This window comes from Siphateles boraxobius, unplaced genomic scaffold, assembly GCF_051911475.1.
Source record: "Siphateles boraxobius isolate OS27281-9 unplaced genomic scaffold, OSU_SipBor_1 98, whole genome shotgun sequence".
Taxonomy (NCBI): Eukaryota; Metazoa; Chordata; class Actinopteri; order Cypriniformes; family Leuciscidae; genus Siphateles; species Siphateles boraxobius.
In genome coordinates this window covers 741,921-768,196 of record NW_027509228.1, presented here as the reverse complement: position 1 = coordinate 768,196, position 26,276 = coordinate 741,921, and the positions used below count along the sequence as shown (strand labels likewise).

At 39.7% G+C, this 26,276-nt stretch overlaps 1 protein-coding gene across 3 annotated transcripts in view; it reads right to left on the bottom strand.

Annotated features, from left to right (window-relative positions):
* Positions 1–13,318: 13,318 nt before the first annotated feature.
* The window catches only part of kirrel3b (kirre like nephrin family adhesion molecule 3b), a 648,233-nt gene continuing 635,275 nt past the window's right edge, over positions 13,319–26,276 (bottom strand). For 2 of the 3 annotated variants that reach the window (XM_077225055.1, XM_077225054.1), the window contains 6 exons: positions 24,922–25,029; positions 24,141–24,164; positions 23,968–24,051; positions 22,160–22,269; positions 21,442–21,528; positions 13,319–18,163 (listed from right to left, as the gene is read on the bottom strand). In XM_077225055.1, coding sequence (XP_077081170.1) covers positions 17,696–18,163; positions 21,442–21,528; positions 22,160–22,269; positions 23,968–24,051; positions 24,141–24,164; positions 24,922–25,029 — 881 coding nt within the window. In that variant the 3' untranslated portion in view covers positions 13,319–17,695. The remainder of the gene's footprint in view (positions 18,164–21,441; positions 21,529–22,159; positions 22,270–23,967; positions 24,052–24,140; positions 24,165–24,921; positions 25,030–26,276) is intronic. The other variant, XM_077225056.1, reaches the window with a different exon arrangement.

The following is a 26,276-nucleotide window of genomic DNA, read 5'->3' as shown; positions in this document are numbered from 1 at the left end:
TGACTCGTGCATTCTGGACTCATGCTGTCCTGTCCACTGACTCAGCCACACCTCTCCAGCCTCAGTGTCGATAAGTCGATACCATCGAGCCGGTATGCAATTAAGACATTATTAAACTGTTCATCTGCCCCTTCTGAATTCCAGACTCACCCCGTGGCCTCACAGCGGTCTTCCCTTCCTCCATCTTCAGTGAAATCCCCCGTCTGTCTGTGAAACCCCGGCTGTGCTCCGTGCATCTGTGACCCTCTGTAACCCTGCACGTCTCCTCTCGCTAGGCTGTGCCCGTCGGGTGTGGAAGTGCCAGGGTAAGACAGCTGTAGAGTAGTCATGTGGGCAGGCAGACCTCATCTGCCACCTCTGAGGGGTGAAAACGCGGCCTATACTGTGTGTGTGTGCAGAAACCCTTGAGAGTATCTATAAAGAGCACTCAATCGTACACCTTTGGCTTCATGCCTGACCTCATATTATTTTTTGGTTATGATGATTTTAATGATCGGAAATATCACTGCACTGGCCTCTGTGCGAGGAGATGGACATAAGGAGTGCGGTATCATAATCTGCCTTGTTTGGACTGATGCTGACCTCTCTATACTATACTATACTTTACTATAATATACTATATACTATACTATACTATACTATACTATACAATACAATACAATACAATACGGTAACACTTCACAATAAGGATTCATTAGTTAACATTAGTTAACTACCTTAGTCAACATGATTTTAGAATGTACAATACGTATACAGCATTTATTAATGTTAGTCAATATTAATTTCAACATTTACTAATACATTATTCAAAGGTTGTATTTTTCAGAATTAGTTAATGCACTGTGAACTTGAACAAATAATGAACAGCTGTATTTGTATTAACTAACATTAGCAACGAGTAATAAATACTGTAACAAATGTATTGCCCATTGTTAGTACATGTTAGTTAATACATTAATGAATGTGAACCTTATTGTAAATTGTTACCTACTATACTATATATATATAATTCAAATGTAATATTTATTTCATTTCAGTTTTAGCTTTAGTTATCTATAATTACCCTGCTCTAAACGCCACAAAATATACTAGGCAATACAAGTATTATGCAATCGTTCTACCCATTCTACTCGGAGTATGGCGGCCTCTATGGCCTTAAGATAACCTGGCCGAGAAACAGTCTTGCAGAAAATCAAGAACTGAACCAACAGGGCAGTTAACAGGATCTAACTGACGTTCAACACACCACGTGGTGAAAAGTTTCCATTTTAGCGCATACAGCCTTATCGTGGAAGGAGCTCTGGATTGAAGAATGGTTTCTACAACATCGGTCGAAAGACCGGTCTCCCTGAGCCTGGCCCCCTCAGAGGCCAGGCCCACAGTTTCCACAACTCCGGCCGAGGGTGAAATATCGTGCCCCCGGCCTGAGACAGGAGGTCCACCCTGATTGGGATCTCCAAGGGGGAGCCGTCCAGAAGAGACACCAAGTCCGAGAACCAAACTCGGGTCGGCCAATAAGGGGCTACTAGTAGCAGATGAGCCCCTTCTCGGCGAACCCTCTCCAGAACCCCCGGAAGCAAAGATATCGGGGGAAAGGCGTACAGGTGCAGCCTCGGCCACACCTGCACCATAGCATCCAGACCGAGAGGAGCTGGGTGCGTTAGAGAGAACCACATGGGACAATGGGTTGAATCTGATGATGCGAAAAGGTCTACCTGAGCACGACGGAACTTTTCCCACAGGAACTCCACCACTTCTGGGTGAAGTCTACACTCCCCGGGCCTCAGCCCCTGTCTCGACAGAATATCTGCTCCCACATTCTGACGCCCCGGAATATATACCGCCTTGAGCGACAGTAACTTCCCCTGGGCCCATAGGAGGATCTGATGGGCCAATTTGCAAAGGTGACGTGACCTCAGACCCCCCTGATGGTTGATATAGGAGACCACCGAAGTGTTGTCTGTGCGGACCAACACGTGATGGCCTCTCAGGTCTTGCAGGAAATATTTGAGTGCTCGAAATACCGCCATCAACTCTAAACGATTTATGTTCCAGGAACATTGATGGTCCTGCCACAGACCTTGCGCCGAGCGGCCACTCATGACCGCCCCCCCATCCCGTGAGGGAAGCATCCGTCGAAAGCGTGACGCGTCGACAAGGAGCCCCCAACACTGGGCCCTGGGCGAGGAACCAAGGTTTCTTCCACAAGGCCAAGGCACGAAGGTATAGCCGCGTGACCTTGATCTTGCGGAACGGATTTCCCCTCGGAGAAAACCCCTTGGTCCTGAGCCACCACTGCAGGGGTCTCATGTACAGAAGGCCAAAAGTAATAACGTTGGACGCAGCTGCCATGAGACCCAACAGTCTCTGAAACTGTTTCACAGTGAGTGACTGGCCTAGTTTCACATTCTTTGCGGCTGTGAGAATCGCAGAAATACGAGCAGGAGACAGGCGTGCCTGCATTGTGGTCGAATCCCAAATTACACCTAGAAAAGTGGTCCTCTGAGCAGGGAGGAGCACACTCTTTTTGGTGTTTAGCCGCAACCCCAAACTCTTTATGTGGGACAGAACAGCATCTCGATGCTGAACTGCCACCTGCTCTGACTGAGCTAAAATCAACCAATCGTCGATGTAATTTAATACGCGGATGCCCTGGAGTCTCAACGGAGCCAGAGCTGCATCCACGCATTTTGTAAAAGTGCGGGGAGATAAACCTAGGCCAAATGGAAGAACCCGATATTGGTATGCTTCGCCCCCGAAAGCGAACCTCAGGAACCTCCTGTGATGAGGATGGATAGATACATGGAGGTACGCGTCCTTCAAGTCTATTGTGACAAACCAGTCCTCGGACTGAACCTGTGATACAATCTGTTTGAGTGTAAGCATTCTGAACTTGAGTTTCTGAACCCCGCTGTTTAACTGGCGCAGGTCTAGAATAGGACGCAGCCTTCCATCCTTCTTTGGAACAATGAAGTAACGGCTGTAAAACCCTGACTCTCTGCTGGGAGGAGAAACCCTTTCTATAGCTCCCTTTCGAAGAAGTGTCAGTACTTCTTGCTCCATTACCAGAGCCTGCTGTGAGTCCACCACCGTGGGGAGGACTCCTTGAAATCTGGGCGGACGAGAACCGAACTGAATTCTGTAACCCTTTTCTATTATGTGCAGGACCCATAGAGAAATATTTGGCAGAAGTTTCCACGCTGCCAGAAATTCCGATAAGGGAACCAGTCTCTCGAGACTGGCCTCTGGATTTGATTGAACAGTCATTTCGCCGCCCTGAAGCGGCGAACCGGCAGGGAACAACCGAACTGACCGTTCTACAACCCTCCTCAGAGGATTGCACGGGGACGCTGACACCTCGGTGCCCTGAAGCGGCGAACCGGCAGGGAACAACCGAAGTGGCAGCGCTGCGGCTCTCCTCGGAGAGTCGCCCCCCGGAGGGTGCCAAGGAGGGACGGTTCCTCGGAACCGTTCCTCCCTGGAGGGGACCACCCTGAGAAGCCTGATAGCCTTGGCGTCAGGACTTCTTCTTAGCCCAAGCTCTCCTAGAGATAACAGTCCTCAGATCTTGTCTACCCCTAACAGGTCTGGGCTGCGAGCGCCACTCAGGAACCGTAGATTGAGGAGGTGCCCGAGCGGCGACGCTCTGTTTTTGTTGAACTCTGTGAGCAGAGCTCGTAGACGGACGAGGCTGCTCAGACTTTATACTACGAGCAGCCTCGGGGACAATAGACCGGCGAGGGAGAAACCTCTGAAACGCAGCCGCTTGTTTCTTATTTTCTTGAAACCTATCGACGACACAATTTATAGCGTCGCCGAACAGACTTATAGGTGACAGCGGTGCGTCCAGAAGAACAGATCTATCTTTATCTTTTATTTCTGATAAATTTAACCATAAATGGCGTTCCGTGGCCACCAAGGCTGTAAGGTGGCTCGGAGAGATAAGGTGGCTCCTTGGTGGCTCGGAGAGATAAATCTGTCGTGCGACGCAATTCTCGAATTGCGTCAGCACTAACTTCCTCACTATCGTCTATGTCCTTCAGCAGGTCAGCCTGGTACGCTTGGCGAATCGACATAGTGTGCAAACATGCTGCGGCCTGACCTGCTGCCGAATTCGCTTTACCCACCAACAAAGATGTATTTTTTAATGGTTTGGTGGGTAACGTCGGGGCTTTCAGAGAAGAAGAAGACTCAGGGGAGAGATAGCTCGCTAGTGTGTCTTCAGCACGAGGCATAGTCAAATAACCATAATGATCAATCCATGATTTAATCCACGATCTCGAAACCTCGGCGTGGAGATCGGGAAAAAACGGGAGTTCCCGACGAGGAGGTCGTGATCTAGATGGTAAATAACGTTCATCTAAAAGACTCTTTCTAGATTCAACATCGAAATCATCGGCTGGCCACTCAATATTTAATTTAGTAACAGCACGAGATAAAACCTCCATAAGCTCCTCATCAGCAGGGGTATGAGCTGGCGAACACTCAATATCCCCCATACTACCGACATCCAGATCCTCAGAACTGGATAGCTGTAATATTGGTGCCTCAGCCTGGGAAGGAGAAGCCGCAGAGCGGGCTCCTTCCTGGGCAAAGACACCGAATCCAGTAGGTAAGGGCTGAGAAAGGGCGGGGCCCGTCTCAAACCCCTCTACTAGATCCATCTGCGAACCCCAAGAGGAAATTCGACGCTGTGCCTCGGCAGCAGCGGGACCCGCACCTCGGGGAGCGCGAACCGAACCGTCCTCCTCAAAGAACGCCCGGCGAGAGCGGAGAGTTTTCATAGACAAACTCAAGCAATGCTCACAGTCAGCCCCCTCGAGGACTGACTGGGCATGCTCCGCTCGATTACAAGCAATACACATAGGATGTGTGTCCCCACCCGTGATATAACGTGGGCAGGGCACAACACAAGGTTTATAACTTTGCTTGCTCGCCATAGTGATATATATATATATAAGGGGCTTGACAGACAACAATAAATAGACAAGGACAGATATACAGAGAGCGCTTGCTGAAGGTGCAGAAGCTATCGCGGTCTGATTTCAGGGTTGCTTTATAGTTTCCTGGTCTATGACGTCACCTATGTCGTAGCGGGCTTCCATTGGACTGATTTTACACGTGCTTCACGACGTAATCACGCAGAGCGTTCCCACCGCGTCTCAAACGCAGCTCGAGTTCCCTTGAAAGGGAATCAATCTTTGTTTTGTTTTTCTTACTCCAATAAATAAATAAATAAATATTGAAGTAACACGGATACAAACAGGCAGTGTTTTCACCTCCTTTGAGCTCATTGCATTCTCACAGTTTTGGTCATGTCTGAATAGAAATGAAGAACAAATCTACGAGTGAGCTATTTTTGTAGATCGATTATAGTCCCAACTTAGTGTAAGTTGTGTAACTGTGAAACCGTGCAAACATCAAATGAAACTGCAAAATGAGTTTACATTGGACTAAGCAGAAAGCATGGCACTGTTTTCTCTGCATCTGTACAATTCTTACTTATTTACTCATACACTCACACAAAAACTCTAACAGCAACCAATATAAACTTCAATCAAGGCGTCATGGGGCTGTTGTGTGAATGTCACGCTGTGATAAACACATATACGCTACAATAACTTTTTATTTGTTTTCTTGCAGCATCTCAGACAAGAGACTTTCAATCATAGTGGTGTTCAGAGAAGGTGATTATGAGAAATTATGGGAGGAAAGATTTCTTCCACATCACAAAGGTGCTAGAAGGAGGGGTAATCTAAGAGTAATTTAGCCTTTGTCTCAGATTTGATGTGTTCAGAAGACTTCAGAAGAACTTTTAGCTCAGATCCTAGACTATGTTGTTATTTATTTCACACAGAACTTATTGAATCACACTTCAGTGTTGAAGTTGAGAGAATCTAAAGGGCTGTTTTGATCACCTCTGATGTGACAATTCTATCCTGCTGATCCATACATCACCATTCTCTTTGTCGTAATCATTGAGCTAAAGCGTCCCTGAACCGCATCACTTCTGGACTCCTTCAATTCACAGCATTCAAAGGATCTTCCCTTCCTCTGAAATTTCATTTCATTTCACTCTTCAAGTAAAAAGGCAATTTAGAGAAGCCAACATTTTGAAAGAAGCTTTCTTAGTTGAATTGCAAACGCAACCTTAATTAGCAAATGATAATTGTATGCAGCACACTTTCCTTTGCAATCTGGAACTCTTCCTCATGGAAATTGCAAACGTCCTCCCCAACCCGCTCGCCACCGACATTTAGGAAATGTCAATACATTCAATTACAAGTATAAGAGCTGTTTGTTACGTCAATAGTTGCAGTTCATTACCCGGGCAATATTTCTGCTTCCATGAGACCGCAGAGAGTAAATCTTTTAAAAGAGCTGATTTTAACAGGGTTTCACAGATGTGGTTGTTTCTCAGCACACTTTCTCTCTCCTGTTTTTGGTTGATTTGTACGACTCTCACTCTTTCACTTTTACATCAGCATTGCGATGTTGTTAATTTGGTTGACTCTTGATTAATTCCTTGTAATGTTTCCTCATTTTAAATTGGTTGGTAAAATTGCCTGCCAAATGATTAAATGCAAATATTAAAAAATCAAGCAATATAAAAGCCATATTCATATTACACTTTTTTTTTCAGTTCATCAACATCATAAAGGCTAATATGAATTTTATAGGTTTAGTTATTTATTGATTTAATAGGTTTTTGGGGAACTGTAGTAATATTCTCTCAGTCAACTTCATCACAAATATAAAAAAAATACAAATAAACATTTTTTTTTAGAAAATAGATACATAGAAAAGTTATCAACAATAGAAATACAAAGTGGCTACTGCATACGTTGGTTAAAATAAGTGATACAAAAAACAAAAATATATATATATATAACATTTTTTTATCACTTATTCTAACCAATGTATATATATATTTTAAATATTGAAATAGGTAAAAATCAGTTAAACAAATATTGTTCTTTCGTTCTTAATCTTATTTGGCCTTAATACCAGTGTTGTGCTAGTTACTAAGATATAGTAACTAGTCACAGTTACTAGTTACTTCATTCAAAAAGTAACTCAATTACTTTGTAGATTACTTACACCAAAAAGTAATGCATTACTGTTAAAACTAACTTTTAAGTTACTTTAAAAAAAACATTCTTTAATGTTCCCATTAATGTTCTTTTATGCGTTATGGTCTACACCAGGGGTCTCCAACACGTCGCTCGCGAGCTACCAGTAGCTCGTGGCCTGATTGGAGGAAGCTCGCCAAGGGGCCGTTCACATATCGCGTCTTTTGCGCGCTCAAGTTCGTTATTTCAAATGTAGGAAGCTCATAATTGAAGCGACGTGCTCCTTTTTTCCAGGCGCAGTGAGATGAAAAAATGCATTAGCTACTAAAACTTCTTTGTCATTGTGGAGAGCGCAGTGCATGTTTGCATAGCAACGACAGACGCCACGGGAAAATCGGACCGAATTTTACTATTAATAATAAAAGATAAGTTAATGTGCATTGTAAACGTCAGTAATTTATCTTTTTTGACTCATTCTTTTTATAAAAATGATTAAAAGGCTGAAATATGCAAGGTTTCTTTTTATAAATCCAGCCCAATGTCCAGTACTCTTTTAAAATCTGGCCATCATTTTTAATGTTGTTCTTTTAATGTTTATGTAAACAAAAAGTGCATATTAATGCTAATTATATTTGTTATTTGCTGATTTTCGACATAAAACTTGGTGAATTGATTTTATTGTGTAGTGTTAGTACTTTTTGAACAGGATTCTGTGATAACCTTGATCATTTTAGTCACTATAATCATGAAATGAAATTTCCATGCCATTTCATCTCTAGTTAAGATGCACTATAAAATCAACTATAATTATGTTTTGTTTTTACAGTATAATATGCAAAGTACAATTTTCTTTAAAAAAATGTATCTCTGATTCTATTCTTTTCTCTGACATTTAAGGGCGACATATATGGGCCTACAAAAAACTCTTTTAGGTCTAAAACAGTTTAGATAGTTGTTAATATGAGGGTTATGAGACATTATTTAAGATATTAAAGTATTGTATTACATGAGTAGCTCTCGGCCACTATCTTTTATTAAAAAGTATAGCTCTCAAATGAAAAAAGGTTGGAGACCCCTGGTCTACAAAAACACAAAACTGACTTAAACAGAAAGTAATTTTTAAACACTATTTTATTTAAGTCAGACCAGCACAAACTGAATATATCACAAGGATTTCTGTGGTGACTCGCTATGCTGTCTCGCGATCTTCGCAGTAGTGAACGCGCCAGAGAGAAATGCACATTTGATACGGATTACATAAGCAGAGAGCAGTCTGTAGTCTGTTTTCTTTCGTTTTGAATTGTTCTGTTTAAAAGTAGACATGTCTGTGAGGCAAGTAGGTTACCTTATACGCCGAGTTTCAGTTTATTTAAGAGACGAGCTCCAGTTCACGCGCTGGCGCCTCCGTTTCGTGATTATCTATCGTCTGCTATATTTACTTCTTATTTATTAAATCCAGGCAATTGGTTGATGAAACATTGATTAAAATTAAGATACAATTAATACAAAACGAAATACACTTTAAAGAAAGGTTTTGTGCTTTCTGTTTGATGTCTCTGTGAAAGTTTTAAAGCATATTTTAGTGCCGCTTTCAGAGCCCTGACGTACGGAGAACTGTCACGTCCGTAACATTGTTTCTTCTTCATAAATGCGAACACTAAAAATAAAATAAAATAAATATTTTGTTCTGTGGAGACTGAGAGCCAACCCTTCTTCATCCGGTGGGTAGTATTACTTTGGTTTGCGCAGTGTAATTCACAGAATTACTAAACAATATTTTAGGCCAATAAAATTCAGCCCGTATAAATGTGCATTTTCTAAGCTTAGAAAATGGACAAAATTAATTTGATTCTAATCATAATGTAACATTATTGTGAAATTGATTTATTTATAGGCTATTTGGTATTTGTATAGTAAATCCTTATGTTTTTATCCAACTAGGCTATGTGTGGGCCTTATGTAAAATACGGGACAAATCGCTTCCCTTATTGATTTGATACGGGACGCATCATTTTACTTGTAAATACGGGACAATTCCGTATTTTAAGGGACGGGTGGCAAGAAACCCTACCACCAATCCTACAATGCACCAATCCTACAACTGCCCAACACTGCTTAATACATATAAAGTAATACTAATAATAATTAATTTTGTGTTAACTTTGTTTTTGCTTTTTTGTTTTTTGCAAATAATCGAAAATGTTGACCATTTTCAACCATTTAATTAAACCAAATAATTAAATTTGTCTCAGTAAGAATCAGTGCTAGTCAATTCACACATGATTTTTTTTTCTGGTCTAAAAATGTCAACAACAAAAAAAATATAAAATAGAACAAATATTTGACTTTATTTAGTTTTCTAATTTCAGATGTCAAGGACAATGTTTTATTATGTTCTTGAAAATGTCTCGTGAATCAATTTGGAAGTAAATCACCAACAGAATGGGATCAGTTTAAAACGGTCCCCTCCAAAACTCAACAAAACACCTACGATCGTAATGTTTCATAAGTTCTGAGTTTCAGGGCCAGTTGAGGATTAATGCAGTAGGAATTTAAGGTTCATGAGAGTTTGCATCCCTCCTTTCCTGCGTCAGCTGTCTAAATTAAACAAACACGAGCAGGTTATTAACAGTCTAATATTGGAAGCTAATGTTTGATCAATCACACTGTCTATAGTGTGAGTTTAGTCAACATCACCGAAGCAAACAAGAGAAAACCTTAAACTAAAGAAAGGTCATCAGATCAATAATCCATTTAAGATGCTCTGTTGGATTCTGACGGCCGACTGCCAGCAATCAAGAGGGAGGGATTTATCTGTGCCCAACATTTAATCCTCAGTCCTGAGGACGCTAGTGCCTAAGACATTCGATTTTCAGTACTCCCTTTAAAACCAAGACCCATTGTAGGAAAACGTGATTTAGAAATCGTGTTCGGTTTCACACCGTGTTGTTAAGATGGAAAACGAGTTGCATTTCTAAATGGGGAAAAAACTGCTGATTCTTTTGTAAGCAGTTGAAAATGGAGGCACTAAATTACCTCTTTTGTGTGCAGTTTTTCTGGGAGGAGCCCTAATCTAAAATTCATATATTACCAAGACAGATGTTTAGCATCCTCAAGCTTTTGCTGAAACAGCTGTGTTTGAATAAATGATAAAGAATCGGAGGGTTTTATGGCTGTTTTCTTCAGTAACATGCTCTTAGTGAGACATTATTACAGATGATGCGTGACATGTTTTCTTACCCCTCTTTCAGTTTAATGTGAACAGACAACTGAATCTTTCATAGGTCGATTTTGTCAAAAAGTATAAACACTTTGGCGCCATAGCGCTATTAAAACATTACGCAACATCGGCTCAACCAATGGTTGACTATCTGTTCAGGAGATTTGTTTGAAAACAGTCAATACTTTTGCAGTTATGGCACTAGTGCGCTGTAACACCCACACACACACACGCGCTTCACTTTAATGGGTCATGAAACCCGCTGTTTCAGCACCAGTCAGTTCTCACCACAGTTTTGAAAAAAATGCTACAAAAGTGTGCGTGTAACGTGCAGTTCGATGTCGGTTTAGTGTCATTGTGATTTGATTCTGTCTTCCCTGTTCTGGTTTGCCTGACTTTCCTGTGTTTATTAGTTTCCATAGTTCCTAATTGACGCACCTGTTCTGTTTTCCGTTGATTACTCAGTCTGCGTATTTAAGCCTTAAGTTCAATCAGTTCTTTGTTTGTCTCGTTAACGTTTATTTGTAGTGATTTTGTTACATCTTCTATACGTTTGCCCTGTAGTTTCCTGAGTATTTGTGATTAAAGATTGTTCTGTGAATGCTCTATTGTCATGCGCTTATTGCAGCCCACACAGCGCTGTGACAGCGAGGTAAGCTGTGGAGCGGAGAGGGAAGACGGGAGACTGACAACACAACAACGGCTATTTATCCAGAGTTTTATTTCGTTCTCATTGAGATTAAAGCATCAAAGCTTCCCACAAATGCATGTTGCAATTTACCTTTACCCAACATACACATGGTTTTGTAAGCTCATTTAAGAAAAAGCTCATTTGTAAGCTATTATTTAATCAAAAAAAAAAAAAATGCACAGCCATTCACATTTATACTGTGCATTCAGCCCTTTGGCTGAAACACAAAAAGATAATCATGAGATAACTTATAATTAGCAAATGAAAAGTGAAAAAATGCAGCAACATCTCATATTTTGATATGGAGTTTATATGAAAGCCCTCATATTCAGGGGCCTCCACAGATATTTTTCTAATGGTGTGTCATAGGTCTACAGCCTCAGACTTCTGCAGTTAATGTGTGCATTATGGTCAAATTAAATTTAAAATCCAATTATCAGGCAAAGTCATTTTCAATAGAAGGGTGGGAGAAAGATACAAAACAACTTACATTTCCTCATTTAGATATTAAAAGTTTTCACATTTGAGTCCTCTTAACTCAAACTAATTTAAGCAACTAAAACTGAACTGAACTGAAGATGCGTAGTCCTTGGCCCTAAACGTGAGCTCAGATCTCATTTTGAACCATTTTAGTTGTAAATGTCACAGTCCATATTAATTTCACACCATTGATTTTTGGAATATGGACTACTACAATACTTTATTTATTTATTAATTTGTTTGTTTGTTCGTTTGTTTGTTATTAATACTGTTTTGAATAGAAATTATGTAAAATGTTTATATTATTATTTTAAATGTATTCATATATGTACTATTAAAATTCAATAAAATATTTGTTTTATACAACATCTCTTTATTTTTGTTTTTTTAATTAAACAACATTTCAAGCCTTCATGACTTTTAAAGCCATGTTTAGATCCTGTGTAATTTTAGTTCTACCAGAAAGACTCGGGAGAATAAATACTGTAACAATTATACATTTATTGACAGCCCAGCAAACCAATATTATGATATAAAGTTCTTTGTCGTAGGCCCTGTCCATAGCTTGCACTCCGAGGGTCATCCTGGTGGTGGTGGGGAGGATGGAGGTGAATGGAAGCGTCAGCATCTGCAAACTCAGACGTTTAAGTACCGATCTTTTATACCACGAGTATTAGAACACGATTGGATAGATGAGAATATAATATTTGACGTACAAATTGAGTCATCCCGACAGAACTTATGCTAAAGCTTTCATTTCAGTGCCAATTGCTGCATTTTGGATTTGCAGATGAGTGCATTGTATGTTTTCATTTCCAGAATTTTATTTTATTGCCATGGCAATCTCTGAATGTTTTTAGTGATCCAGTCCCAATGCATCTTGAGTGCAATTTGGATTGTAATGTACTGTAGTCTGATCCAGTGTAAACAATGATCCTATGAGTTTAGGTATTGTTTTTTTTTTTCCAAACAAAATAACAAAAAATAAATTGAAAACATCTCTGAAGGACTCACATTGTAGTCTACATTTGTACTACAAACCATTTTACCTGAGATTACGTCTCCCGGGGTTTCCAAAAATGACTTCTTTAGTGCTTGGCACAATTTACATTGTCTCCAAACTGCGAGAGACTGGTGATGTCATACGGGTTTATTAAAAGGCTCATGCAATTTCAGATGTCACAGAAGAGGTGGGTGTACTTCATGTTTTGAATGTCATATTAAGTCAGTAACTGTAATCCGAATACAGGAATTTCAGATCATTCATAATCATTCATTGCATACAACATAAAAATGAAATCTCCATCCCAGAGGTCTTACCAACCCAAGTACTCATTTTCTCAAAATAAATTAATGATGAAACAAAAACTACACCAGGTTTATTTATCCATCTGTCCAACTACTAACAAGGCTACACGATTGAATAGCCAAAATCGGAAGGTTAATATTGACGATGATGCAGAGAGATAGAGAAAGCACATAAGAAACCAGAATGAGACGTACACCCTCTAAATGAGGAGAAAAGAGGAAAAAGCTTTTCTACATGCAAATAATACAATGCAATAACCATTTAGGGGAGATAGAAAATATATTAGGCTTTATATCCAAACAAAATAAATATGTGACATTATTTTCAGCATTGAAATGCACTTTCATTAAAACGAGATGTGAAGTTTTACTTGCTAAATATAGATTTGATATAATCCATTTGTGTTTTGATTTATATAGACTTTCTTTGATTTATATAGACTTTGATATATTTTGATACCCCCCCCCCTCCCCCCCCCCACACACACACACACACACACAAGCAAAAACCCACAAAGAGGTTTAAATAAAGACATCAAGCACAACTCGTTTTGAAATGATTTTCAATTTTCTTTCAGAAATATACAGAGCCAAAGCATCATAAGATCACAGACCATTACAGGTAAAGTACATCTTTTTAATGCTTTTACTGATAGAGAGAGTCACTGCAAGAAAATAGTGGTTAACCTTCTTTTATAACTCCAGTACATTACAGTATAATAACTTCAGAACTGCTGGATTGATTTTCTCGACCTCTGTGTACACACCATCTTTGTTACGGCAGTAGCATGTCACTTAACGACTAACTAGATATCGTCTTGTGGAAATAACATTTGAAATAAAAATCTGATGTAGAAAGTGCTTAAGACATGTAGAAAAAGAAAACACAACTGACACACACCATTCAGAGAGAGCTGCCCATCACTGAACATAATCCGCTCTCTTACGTACTGTACATTTTACAAATCATCGTTGCAATGCCTCCGCAGTGGTTACACAATAATATGCCTATGCAGCCTATACTGTGACCATCCTCAAACAAAACTTGCTCTGGGATCGTCCTAATAGAGAGGCCTATATAAAACAGTATTGTCGAGAGAGGGGAATTCATAACATTCCATCAGCCAGTAGCCCGCCTGGCCGTGCTGAAATGTCAGGGGAGAAATGTAAAACCCATAAATGTGGTTTGCTGTCTGAAACTGGCAATGACCCTGTCCTATCATTCAGAGATATTTGTTCATCTGTTTGGTTTGGTTGTAAGTGCATGACCATCCGGTGCCTGAATCAGGCAAGACTTGCAGTCCAGTGGGAGAAGGGATTGAAACTCACCAGGGCTGAGTGATAAGAAAAGTACACAGGCTACAAAAGAGTACTGAGAGCTACTCAAACAGAACAACAGCCATGATCCAATATTTGCTGACAGGCGCCATGTTCATTTTAGCACGTGCTGGCAGCTTCTTTACATGAATGGTGACCTGTTTTGGGAGATTTTGTGGCTCTTTTCCCATGTTTTAAGACTGAATCAACTAGTCCATATGGTATAATTTGTTAACACAAATGCTAATGTCAAATAATGAAGACCCATATGGCTCTATTAGCATTGTAAAGTGGAAGTTAATGCAGTGGCAAAAGGGATGGTAGAGTAGCTGCCCATTATTCGAAGTATGTCTTGGATAAGGGGTGACTATTTTTCGTCATCGTTCAGCATTTATCCATTTAATCAAATGCATTAATATTAAGTTGTAGTGTGTAGTTTCTTTGCACACAGCGTTGCTAAACAGATTTGCAAAAATTATGGTTTATTAACAGGTTTCCTCTCTCTCTCTCATTTGTTAATAGACAAATTAATTGGTAGCCACACCCCAAACTAATGGCATGGTTAGAGAAAGTCATTTTACATGGAAAAATTGCACACTTCAGCTCCTTTTAAAGTCTGTATTTAAAACTGATAAAAGTATGAATTGAAAATTATAATATGTTTTGAGTTTTTCATATTTGCAGGGTTCCCAGAAATACATTCTATGCTGAACCTATTATTTCTTGTTATGCTCAGCTTTAAAGTGTTTCATTTCACTCACAAAAAAGTGCAGTTTTTCACATTTTTCACAAAATGATTTCTCCGAAACGGCCAAAAGGTGTAAAACCCCTTGATCTAAATTCAGTGCACGTTTCAAGTTTGATTGTTGTGTGTTGCAATATTTCTGTAGGTCTGTATTTTTTCATTTCACCTTGCGTGAAACGTTTTGTGCCCAGCTAATAGAGAAAGATAGGCCAAGTAAAGTAACATACAGATATTTCATTTTAAACACTCTCTTTCTATGGGTATAGCACTGGCATTGCCATCAACTGAGAGGAAATTCCTAAATTAAAGATTGATCGTTTGTACAGTATCAATGGTGTGATTGCTTTGTGCCCTTTACGAATGAAATTGACTCAAGAACACAGCAAAATAACTGCAAATGTACACACAGAAAGCATGAAGGATTTATATACAGTGTAGGGAAGAGTGAGCTATATTATCAGCACTGAAACAGGCCTTTTCCTGTTTAAGCCCCACAATGGGCACCAATCCATTTGTAAAATTAGACTCATCCAACAGCACTCATGTATGAAACCCATTGAAATGCCTCAAACATAATCATACGTAAAGTGCTTACACCACCGACTGACTCAGTGGTGTCACGCCTTGCAGTGTTTCTTGAATTTGTGTTGAAGGGAGGAACTGTCAGGTCGGTAGAAATCAAAATGGTTCCTTTGGGTCAAAATCAGGATCTTTGCATTTCAAGAGTGAGAACCACAGTTTCTCCTCCTTGGTTATATGAGAGATCGCCTCTGGTATATGTCATTTATGACATATATGTCTTTATGAGCGAGGGGGAATGGGAGATAACTTGACGAGGAGATAAAAGAGTGGAGTGTTAGAAGCTTTGATAAGCAAAACACACTGATAGCTTTCATGCCCAATCTGTTTGTGCAGTCATAGGGCTTGGAAAGGTTATTCAACTAAATGTAGATTCAGAGTGCCATAACCCAGGAAAACTTTGGCAGTGAGAGAGGTGTTGGTATCAGCGGATGTAAGCACAGTTGGCGCACATATTGGGATGAGCCTCAACCTTGTGATAAGGGGTCAGTGGCAATTTCACCACATAGATAATGGCTGTGCTCTTGTCTAGTACTAGAGAAACATGCTGCCATAATTGTATTGTTTTTGTTTTTGGGGGGGGGGGGGACAAGCTCCGTCTGTTTGGAGCTTCTACTCTTGCCTGTGGTTTAGTCACTATACAGTAATTGAGCAAATGCCTATAGTTTCCAGCTTGCCATACACCACAGCATTGGCTTCTGTTTGCATCTCTCTGCACATTCTACGTAGCATGCGATCCTAGCGCAATTGCTGTTAGCTTTATTTCAGTACCTTGATTCGGGACTAAGGGTGATATTACCTTGCAAATGTTTGAGTGAAGTGCTTGAGTTATCAGTAGTGCCATAGGTTGCAATTTCAGTTCTGTAGACTAAAACATTGGGGGAAAAACAACAACAACACACATTTACATGAAGTATGAAAGCCCACACTCCATTCAAAAAACATTAACACAAATTGCTCACTTATAACAGTGAGAGTACCCAATGCTGTACAGTCCAATGGCAGCCACATGAAGAGCAGACAGAAGATTCAACCAGGAGCAAAATGTAAAGTACTTGGATCTCGATTTGTAAACTAAATTTGTATTTTGCAAGAAACAAGCAATTTGAAAATATATCTAGCACATGTGTAACAAGCTCAGGCGATTTTTTTTTTTATGAATTGAAAGGAAGAATTGTAAGCGTTATAATTTGACTTCACACAACAGGACACAGGACATAGTGCATCTTTTTAAAATCCAAACATCATTGTTCCCATCATCCGCACATTATTCACACCAAACCAGATCAACCCTTTTCGAAAAGAATAGTATTTTTTTTAAATGAAAAAACACAAACACTCTCAGGCTCAAATGGCCACACACCTTAAATAGTCCTACTGAATGCTCTCAAGTAGACAAGATTATATCATCCACTTAGTGCATTCCCAGTGCAAGTCCAATGACTTTTGAAATCAAGTTGTTAAAACACTGTAAATAAAGAATGTTCAGAAAGAAATAACAACAAAGTACACAAATATCTTAACTCTGAATGGTAAACCGACAGCTCATGGCCATTTTCTATCTGAGATTCTCACATTTGTATGTCAGACAAACTTTTGTCAGAAGGGCCAGAATCCAAAGATACTGACTGACAATAGTTTTAATTCAGTTCATACATTGTGTTTTTGTCCTTTTATATATTTTTTATTTTCTTTAGCTAGCTGTGGTAGAGGCATTGAGAAATCTTACATACAACTTTGACAGTTGTGCTTGAATGTACAGGAGCAACAAAGCATTGTCCTTTAATGGTGCCGAGGAGTGGTAAGGAGTGTAGCCTTCATCAACTCTCTTCAAACACCTTATCTGAGCAATGTTGCTATGCATTCTCCGAGGAGGTCATTAATTCAGAGCTGTTTCAGAGTTACTGGAACTACAGCAAGGACACTGGTTTTGTTTATTGTTTCTTTCTGTGTTGGCAAGTGGCGTCACTGTGGCACACGGTTGTTTGGAGAAAGTTTTTGGCCCAGACATTAAGGGCATTGGGAAGGGTAGTCCATGAGCCTGACAAGGATCTGAAATGGTAAGGCTTTTCAGAGCTGTTCATAAGATGTGGACAAAGGAGGAATATCCACAAATATCAAAGAATGTTAAAAGCAAAACAAGTGAAGGATAAAATTAAACTGGCGTGCTAGATGTGCTTGAACTGCTTCCTGATTCTCGTCTTGGGGGGGGTGGGGGGAGCTCAATCCCCTTTGGCCAAACCCATCGCTGGATTCCTTTGTCTTCTGTCCATCTCCTGCAGTCAGACATGGGTCTGCATGCGTTTCTGCAGGGGCCGCGTGAGGTCTGAGTTCTGGGACGATGATTGAGAGTAATGGGATGAGGAGGAGGCCGAGGCCTTGCTGTCCTTGTCGAACTGCACATAGCCGTCCTGCTTGCTGTAACTGCTTACGCTGCTGTCGCACTGTGTATCCAGGAAAGAGCTGGAGTCACTCATCGATCCTCGCTGGAATTCTCGCTCGCAAAGCTCGATGGAACTGCTGCCCATGCCTAGCACAAACCGCTGGCTGTAGTCGTACAGGCGGTTGGGTCCAGCACCCAAGGTAGAGTAGATGTTGGTGAAAGACATTCCTGTGGGAACCCGCTGTTTGCCAGTGGTGGCTGTGGCAGGGTCTCGCCGGAGCTCTGTGGTCTGGTTTCCTGCCAGCGTGGTTGGGGTGCCATGATGCTCCTTAAAGGTGTTCACACTGTAGTATCCATTAGTAGGATCCTATGAGGAACAATGCATTAACAAAGACGTCATTGAATGAAATGAGTTAAAACGAAATAACAGTAAACAGCTTTTGCACTGATAGTGAAGCAATTCATCTTCAAGAGTTGCGATTATCTGAACAATTGACACTGAGCTCAACTTAATGCAAATAGGGATCAAAGCAATACTGTCTTACACAGCTGCATACAGTTAAGTGGTAATGACTACTAGAAACCAAATGCACTTAGAGTTGGTAGCCTCCAGCAAATTAATCATTGTCAGTGTGAACGCCCCTTAAGCATGTCAAAAATGAAATTATACTCAAACATTTTGTACAATTTCCAGAATTTTTGAAGACCCCACAGTATGTCATCTTTTGGGAATGCGATCCTAATAATACTTGTACCGTAGTCAAACTTTCGAAAAATCAAGCGTCGAGCTAGTTCTGCCAGGTCACGTCAGCTGACATCAGCTGACTCTCAGCTAATACACGAATACAGGAATACGACACCTATCACAGAATTCCTATATAAAGGTCCAATGAGCTTTATTGCTCAGGAGCTAATTACCCTCCTTCATCCCCAGCTCTTCCTCTCGTCCAGTCAGAACAGAACTGCTAATCCTCTTCGACGATAATGATCCTGACAGAAGTCTGAATACTATTATACCCTGTAAGTATACTGTAGCCCTATTCAGTTAACCGTGAGGAGGTTAGCTTAATTTGTGTTTCAAATATGAATTTTGGGTTACACTTTATTTTTATAATCCACTTTAGATATTCTACTATCTATAAGTAACTTTGCAACTACATGTCAACATTCACAGTCTACTAGTACTCTAAGGACTGCTAGTTGACATGTAGTTGCAAACTTATAGTTAGTAGAATGTCTAAAGTGGACCATCGAAATTGAGAGTTAACGTATTTTGTGATTTTATCTCATCCAAATTGAACACGTCTGTGTTTTTCTCATGCAACCTTGGCAAAAATATAGCAGTACCCTCAAAATATCATTACTGGCTAATTAGACAAAACCTTGATACACAAACTGGTTGTTAGTCTGTACCTTTCAGCTTTAATTGGACTTCAGAATCAGGGCTTTTAAATCTGTCATGGAAAGAAAAAATCTAAGCGAAGGAACTTGATACCATGGCTGCTGTCGTTGTCGTGGTGCTATATCAACACAGTTGCTAAGAAGCAAAACAGGCGCCAAACGTGGACGTGGATGCCATTTTGAGCGGGTGCGCAGGCCAGATCCCGCGGGGGAGAGACGATAATCACTGGTAGGTGACTTCTCTATGACAACACGAGAAAGGTGTTGTCAGGCGCGGTTTTATCAGGCAACAGGGATTGTGTGCACTCCATATCTGTTCACACTGCTCATTTTACACACTCATCTACATGTAGGGAGGGAATCAATCCCGCTGGGAGCAGGTAGAGGAGGCCATGAAACAGACTTTTGGAACACTGCGTTTGCACTCGGAAATAAGTACAAACGAGAGAACAAAAGCTATGCTACTTTTGTCAGGAACTGCTGTCTGCTTAACGGTGGGATCATATGTTAATCGAACTATAATTACAATAGTTATTCTTTGTGCTCACACTACATTTAGCTAAATTAGTATCTTACTTAACATACTCGATGATCAGTGCAAATGCTTAAAGGGTAATTATAATTCGTTTAAGACTTTAATTCATTTTTTCTTTAAATATTGGTTTTGGCTGAACAAAATCTTAAATATCAATCTTCTAAGCAATTTCCTGGCATAAATGATTAACACTCACTATAAAGCCTTAGCATGCTTTTTTAATGCAGTTTTCGCATTCCTTCAGTTTCACATTAAAACTGCTTATTTTGTTCTGTCTGACTTCTTAAGTGTTAGCAGTGCAGCAGTGCTCCCACACAACAGACCCCTAGCAGAGCTCTAGTTTGAGAAAATGATGGAGGAAGACCTTAATGGCTTATTTATTTATAAATCAAATAAAGATAATTATTAGCAGCAATTGTGTGGAGAAATGTAATTACCATTGCAGATCAACAAGTATGAAATATTATTTATGAATAAGAACCATTATTTTAAAATGAATATGAAGATTATCTTTTTTATTTATTCAATCTATTTAAGCACATACACTTAAACATAAAGGTTCCAAAAGGGTGTTTTCACAGTGATGCCGTATCAGGGTTCTGTCTCTTCACACGGGATGAGAATTCACTCATTCTTGTGCACTTTAGACTTGTTGTGCGAGTGTGCGGCTTTGGGTTCGCTCGGGCCGTATGCTTTTTGGCCCATGTGTGTTGTTGTGTTCTGTGTGGCACATTGTTCATGTTCACAAGACAACAATCTTGTTTTTCTTTGGCCGCGTGCATTAATGTCATGTTTTGTGTGGACACGCAGTTGGTGACGGTGCATTCACACGGGGCGTCAGCATTATCGCTTCTCATTTACATTGAATGGGTGACGTCATGCATTGCCAAACTGAATTGTGGGTTCCATTGCGTCGCGTCACTGGGGTTGCTTATGGAAGAAGTTGAAAACGTTTAAAAAATCTACTAACACAGGTGCAAACTGTCACTATAAGTTTCTTAGAATAAAAAACTTTGTCAAATACTGAAACTTGAGTCTTATATCTTTTTAATGATGTATAGTTTGTCAAGTTAATAACATTATTCTAATAGTAACTTTGAACTATTTAAAGAACGATTCAGTGCGTCCTCGCCCTGGTGAAGCTTGACAGGTGAAGCAAACATGCTTATTGGGTGTTAAGTAATGCCGCAAATACCAGCTATGTGACTAGCGCAAACGCTAGTAAATCACATTGTACTCTTCTCTCATAAATTTTCCGTCTGAAAGGGAAACTCCGACAAATTCATATGCAGTAAGGTCATCCACAAATATAACCCTGTCCACACGTTTTCAGCAATATTTTTTCACTGCGTGTCTTTAGTAAATACTCACAGTATTTTTTAACACCAAAAGAGGGTTTGCACTGGCACAAGCAGTTAGTAAATCTGGCCCTCAAACTTGAGAACCTTTTCTGCAATGGAAAGCCTATCAAAAAAATGATATATATATATATATATATATATTTATTTTATTTTATTTTTATTTTTAAGAGTATACAGTATAACTGTACCTGCTGCACTTGTTAAAGTATACTAGATGAATCATTATTACATATTTAACTGACTGCGAGCCCTACAAAATATGCATTGAGGATATTTTAGTAGGGTGGCATATATCAAACAACTCCTCTCTTTCTTATATCACTTCCTTCAAATCCCATGGAGACATACCTTGATGTGCTGATACTCTTTCTCCTCTTCCTGAAGAACCTCAAGTTGCTTCAGAACAGACTCCTGCTGAAACTCTCCCCGTTCAATCTGTAGCAAACAACAGACCCATCCCCACGTTAATATTTGGGTTACTCTCTCCCTTCCCCTCAAATCACTGTGAAGCTTTGGTACTCCAAAAAGCTTCCAAATTCCAAAAGGAAAGCTACTTCAACTGGGGAAATTTCCTGTGAATATTCTGCATGTCATTAGCCAACATTTTCCATGCAACACCATCGTTGGGAGGTGTCCAAATACCTTGTCTTGCTTTGTCACAAGTTTTGCATCCTTAACTCAAAAATAGCTCTGATTCTAGGCCTTTGAGGCTTGTGTGGCAATGAGTGAAATTTCCATAGAAGGGGGCAGCATGTTTTTTTGACAAACACTTGATCACTGGCATCTCTATGGTTACATCTATACCCATGTCCTCCCAGGAAATGCAGGCTAGGGGCTAAATATAGGCATCCATGCCAGCAGGGTTCTCACACTTAAATGCTGCAGTATTCATGGGTTTGACGTTAGCTGTGGCGAGGGAGATAGGCACTATTAGTGTTGGGGTGGGGATGATTAGCATTCATTAGCTAAGGACGTGACAGGGACTAGTATAATGAGCTAGCTTGTTGATTTGGGGGTGCTGATGGGGTAATGGCAAGCGGGATGTTTACTTCAGAACGTGACTCACCATGAGTTGCTTCATGGCGGTGTGTTCCTCGTTTTCTCGGGCTGCGTTATGATCTTTGTGAACGATTTCCACTCGAATGTCGTTCTTGGCTGATACCACACCTTTGAGGTCTGAGAGGAAAGTTACATATGTTACTCCAGTCATGCCATTTTGTGTAATGTACTGATGTGAAATATATTTAAAAAAAATTATCTATCTCCATGCCACTTCACATTGCCTTAATAAGAGTCCCTAAAAACACATGCTGCCTTCAAGTCATATTTACGAACTAAGATGAATCCCAATTTTCTGGCATTGGGGCATGTCAGTAATTTAATGTTTTGAGAAATAGCCTATATTACATAATAACAAATGTTTGTTTGTTGTTTTTTTAATATAATCATTGATTATTATATTAATATGGTAATTCATTATGTCTTTTATTATGGTAACACTTTAGTTAAAGGTTGTATCAGTGATTTCAGGCCCAAAAATAAATGTCTAATCTTTCCTAACGATCCGCTAGCTGCCCGCCCCATAAGCATGCGGTCCAAAAACCGCGTCTCTGTAGGCAGCCTAGGCTCTGAGATCTGCACACAAAAACAAATGGGTACAACCACCCCTCAAAACCAAAATAAAGTGTTCCAACCAATCACTGACAGGGGCGGGTGTTGCTCCGATTTCGTGTCCAGCCGTGCACGAGCGCAAAACCTCACAACACCCGCCCCTGTCAGTGATTGGTTGGAACACTTTATTTTGGTTTTGAGCGGTGGTTGTACCCATTTGTTTTTGTGTGCAGATCTCAGAGCCTAGGCTGCCTACAGAGACACGGTTTTTGGACGGCATGCTTATGGGGCGGGCAGCTAGCGGATCGTTAGGAAAGATTAGACATTTATTTTTGGGCCTGAAATCACTGATACAACCTTTAAGGGTCCAATTCTCACTATTAACTGGTTGCTTATTAGCATGCATATTACTAAGATACTGGCTGTTTATTATTACTTACAAAGCACATATCAATGCCTTATTCTGCATGACCATATTTTCATCCCTTAATCCTACCCAATACCTGAAAATTAACAACTACCGTACTAAATATTATTAAGCAGTAATTATTGTTTTTTGAGTCTATTGAGGCCAACAGTTGTAGTTAATACTCACTATTAGTGACATTAAGCTAAAGCATCAATTACACACACACACACATGTGTGTGTGTGTGTGTGTGTTCTTCATTTTGATGCTTTTCATGTAAATAGTTTCCTGATTTAGTCCTGATTTAGAAACATGTAACATGTTTCAATAAGATTCCATTAGTTAACATTAGTTAATGCATTAAGTAACATGATCTAACAATAAGCAATACATTTGTTGCAGTATTTAATTATTCTTTGTTAATATTAGTTAATAAACTGCTGTTCATTGTTAGGTCATGTTGGCTCAGGTCCATGAAATAAAACTAATATACAACTTTTGCTTTAATAATGTATCAAAAAATGTTAGAAATAACATGGACTAACAATGGAAACCTATTATAAAGCATTTATTAATTTTAGTTAATGTTCCCTTATGCAGTTAACCAATGTAACCTTATATAAAGTGTAACTGCAATATTAAAATGCCCATTTTATTCAAAATAAAAACACATTCCGTCATGTTTACAACATCCTAAATCTTATGAGGACTTGAAGGCAGCATAACACCACAGAACTAAGATAAGAGGAGCCCTAGAGGAACCATTATACATCACATTAGAATCACACAGCTCATCTTGACGCATTGAAGAACAATGTTTATAGATAATTGGTGACGGTCAGGTAACAGGTCTTACTTTCTGTCTTAATTTTGCTTGCAAGTTCTCTCTGCTGAGCACAGATGGAGGTGGGCAGTGTAGGCATAACCAGGTGAGCGTCTTCTGTGGCATACAACAACAACATGCTCAACGCTAGAAATGCCACCAACAATCATAAACTGCAAGCTCATTTTTCGCTGTCTGACGCTAACCTGTACATGGATGAGCTGGTTTCTCTTTTGATCATGTGAGAGAATGGATGCGGTAAAAGGAAAACAAATAAGAAACACAGAGATAAGGGTGGGCGGTATGACAAAAGCCTCATGAGTAGCAAAAAGATTTGTAAGAAAAAAACATTTTAGATTTTGAGAATCATGATGTACAATTATAATATTTAGGTAGTAACATTTTATTACAAGAGTAGTTATAGCATTACGAATAACATTTTTTAATTTTATTCATGACATATTACACCCCTTAATCTTCGAATTTTACAACGTAAAAATCATGCACTAAAATGCACACGTAAATAACAAAAAACTCAGAACAGGAATACATAATAAGTATGACTAATTGATTTATGTACACAGCCTCACATGTGTTGGTATAACAGCACTTCAGTTAAATATTTCAATTAATGCAAATCAAGTTGCAACGTTTCTAAATCACTGTAAGCAATCTACAATTAAACCTTACCAATGTACAGTTAGCGACACCAAAAACACATGGCGTACCAACATTGGAATAATACTAAAGTTTTCCCTTTTTTTAACCACGGTTTTAACAGCATTGCAGAATTTTAACCGGCTGATGCATTTCTGGTCTATACCGTCATACCACCCAACCCTACACAAACACTCAACTAAAAGGAATATATAGAAATAAAGGCTTGGTTTCTGTGAAGTGACATGAACACCTTAACAACCTGCTCTTTGTCTGACTGAGAAGTACTTGTTCTGGTGATGGTCATGCAGGAAGGCAATTGGTACATACTTCTCTGAGAGCGTGTACAGCAGAACGCTCCTATGGTTCCCATGAGGACGATGAATGCAACGAAAGCGCCAACTGCCACACCGATGATCACAGCAACAGGAAGGGATTCTGTTGGAAAACAAAACAGAGTCTTCTACAATAACACAGCATGGGCAGGACTGGTAGATCCAGCAACGCAGACACCACCTCTTACTCCTGAAAATATTTCAAGACCCGCACCAGCATGGAACAACTGAGAATCAAATGTCGTGTCAAAGAAACATTTGCACCTTCAAGGCATCTATTCAAAGGCAATTAACACCGCCATCACCTTCTGGAGAAAGCACAGGTATCCACAGTTTACATGAAAACCAGGCGTAACAATTTGCAGACATGCCAATTATCGCATATGTTTAGCACATGACACGCAGTTAACATGTCTTGAATGTGAACCCTGCATCGGATTTTATCATTCACCTTGGATCATTTACATACTCTGATTGGACGTGGGTGTAATGCGAATTCTAACAATCCCATGAGTGTTTGATAAGCTGTGCTTTGGCTAATTAGAGCCAAATCAACTGTTTCATTTGTTCTTTTGTTGGTATATTTATACCGAATGATAACCAGATTTGATGGCCAAATGTTAATGCGAGTCAGACAATAAGCTGTACAATGCTAATTACGGTCTCCTAGTAAATTAAGCATTATGACCCCTGCGTACAAACACATTTGCATATTTAATGTCAGCATTACTGCATGCAATTATTAAAAACCCAGAAATGCATTTTTCATTAAAGGAATAGTTTACCCAAAAATGTTTGATACACAGAGATATCGTATGGCCTTAGAGGACTTTGGAAGAGTAGTATAATGATACTTTTTATGCATTGGTATGCTTTTTTTGTAACCATTAATTGTAATTTTAGGGAAAAGAGCAACCAGCACATTTGGTAAAAATGTATCACTGGAAAACAAACAAAACAAAATTCATTAGGGTTTGAAATCCGTAAACGATGGCCAAATTCTCATTTTGTGGTCGAAACTAGTTCATTAAAGTGCCCATGCTGTTTTAATGGTTTCTTATTTCATTTTGGAGTCTCCCACAATAGGTTAACATGCATCCAAGGTACGACTTTAGTTTTCTCATAATATACATTGCACATCACCTAATTTCTCAAAGAGTCTGAAAACGGTTAATTCGAAGATTCAGTCTCTCTAAACCCCTCCTTTCTGAGAGCCTTCTGTGTTCTGATTGGTCAGATGACTCAGTCTGTTGTGATTGGTCGACCGCTGGAAATGAGAGTCGACCGCTCATTACCATACCTGAATTTCAGCTCCGGAGGTTTCCTCAGCGCTGATAGTGATATGAAAAG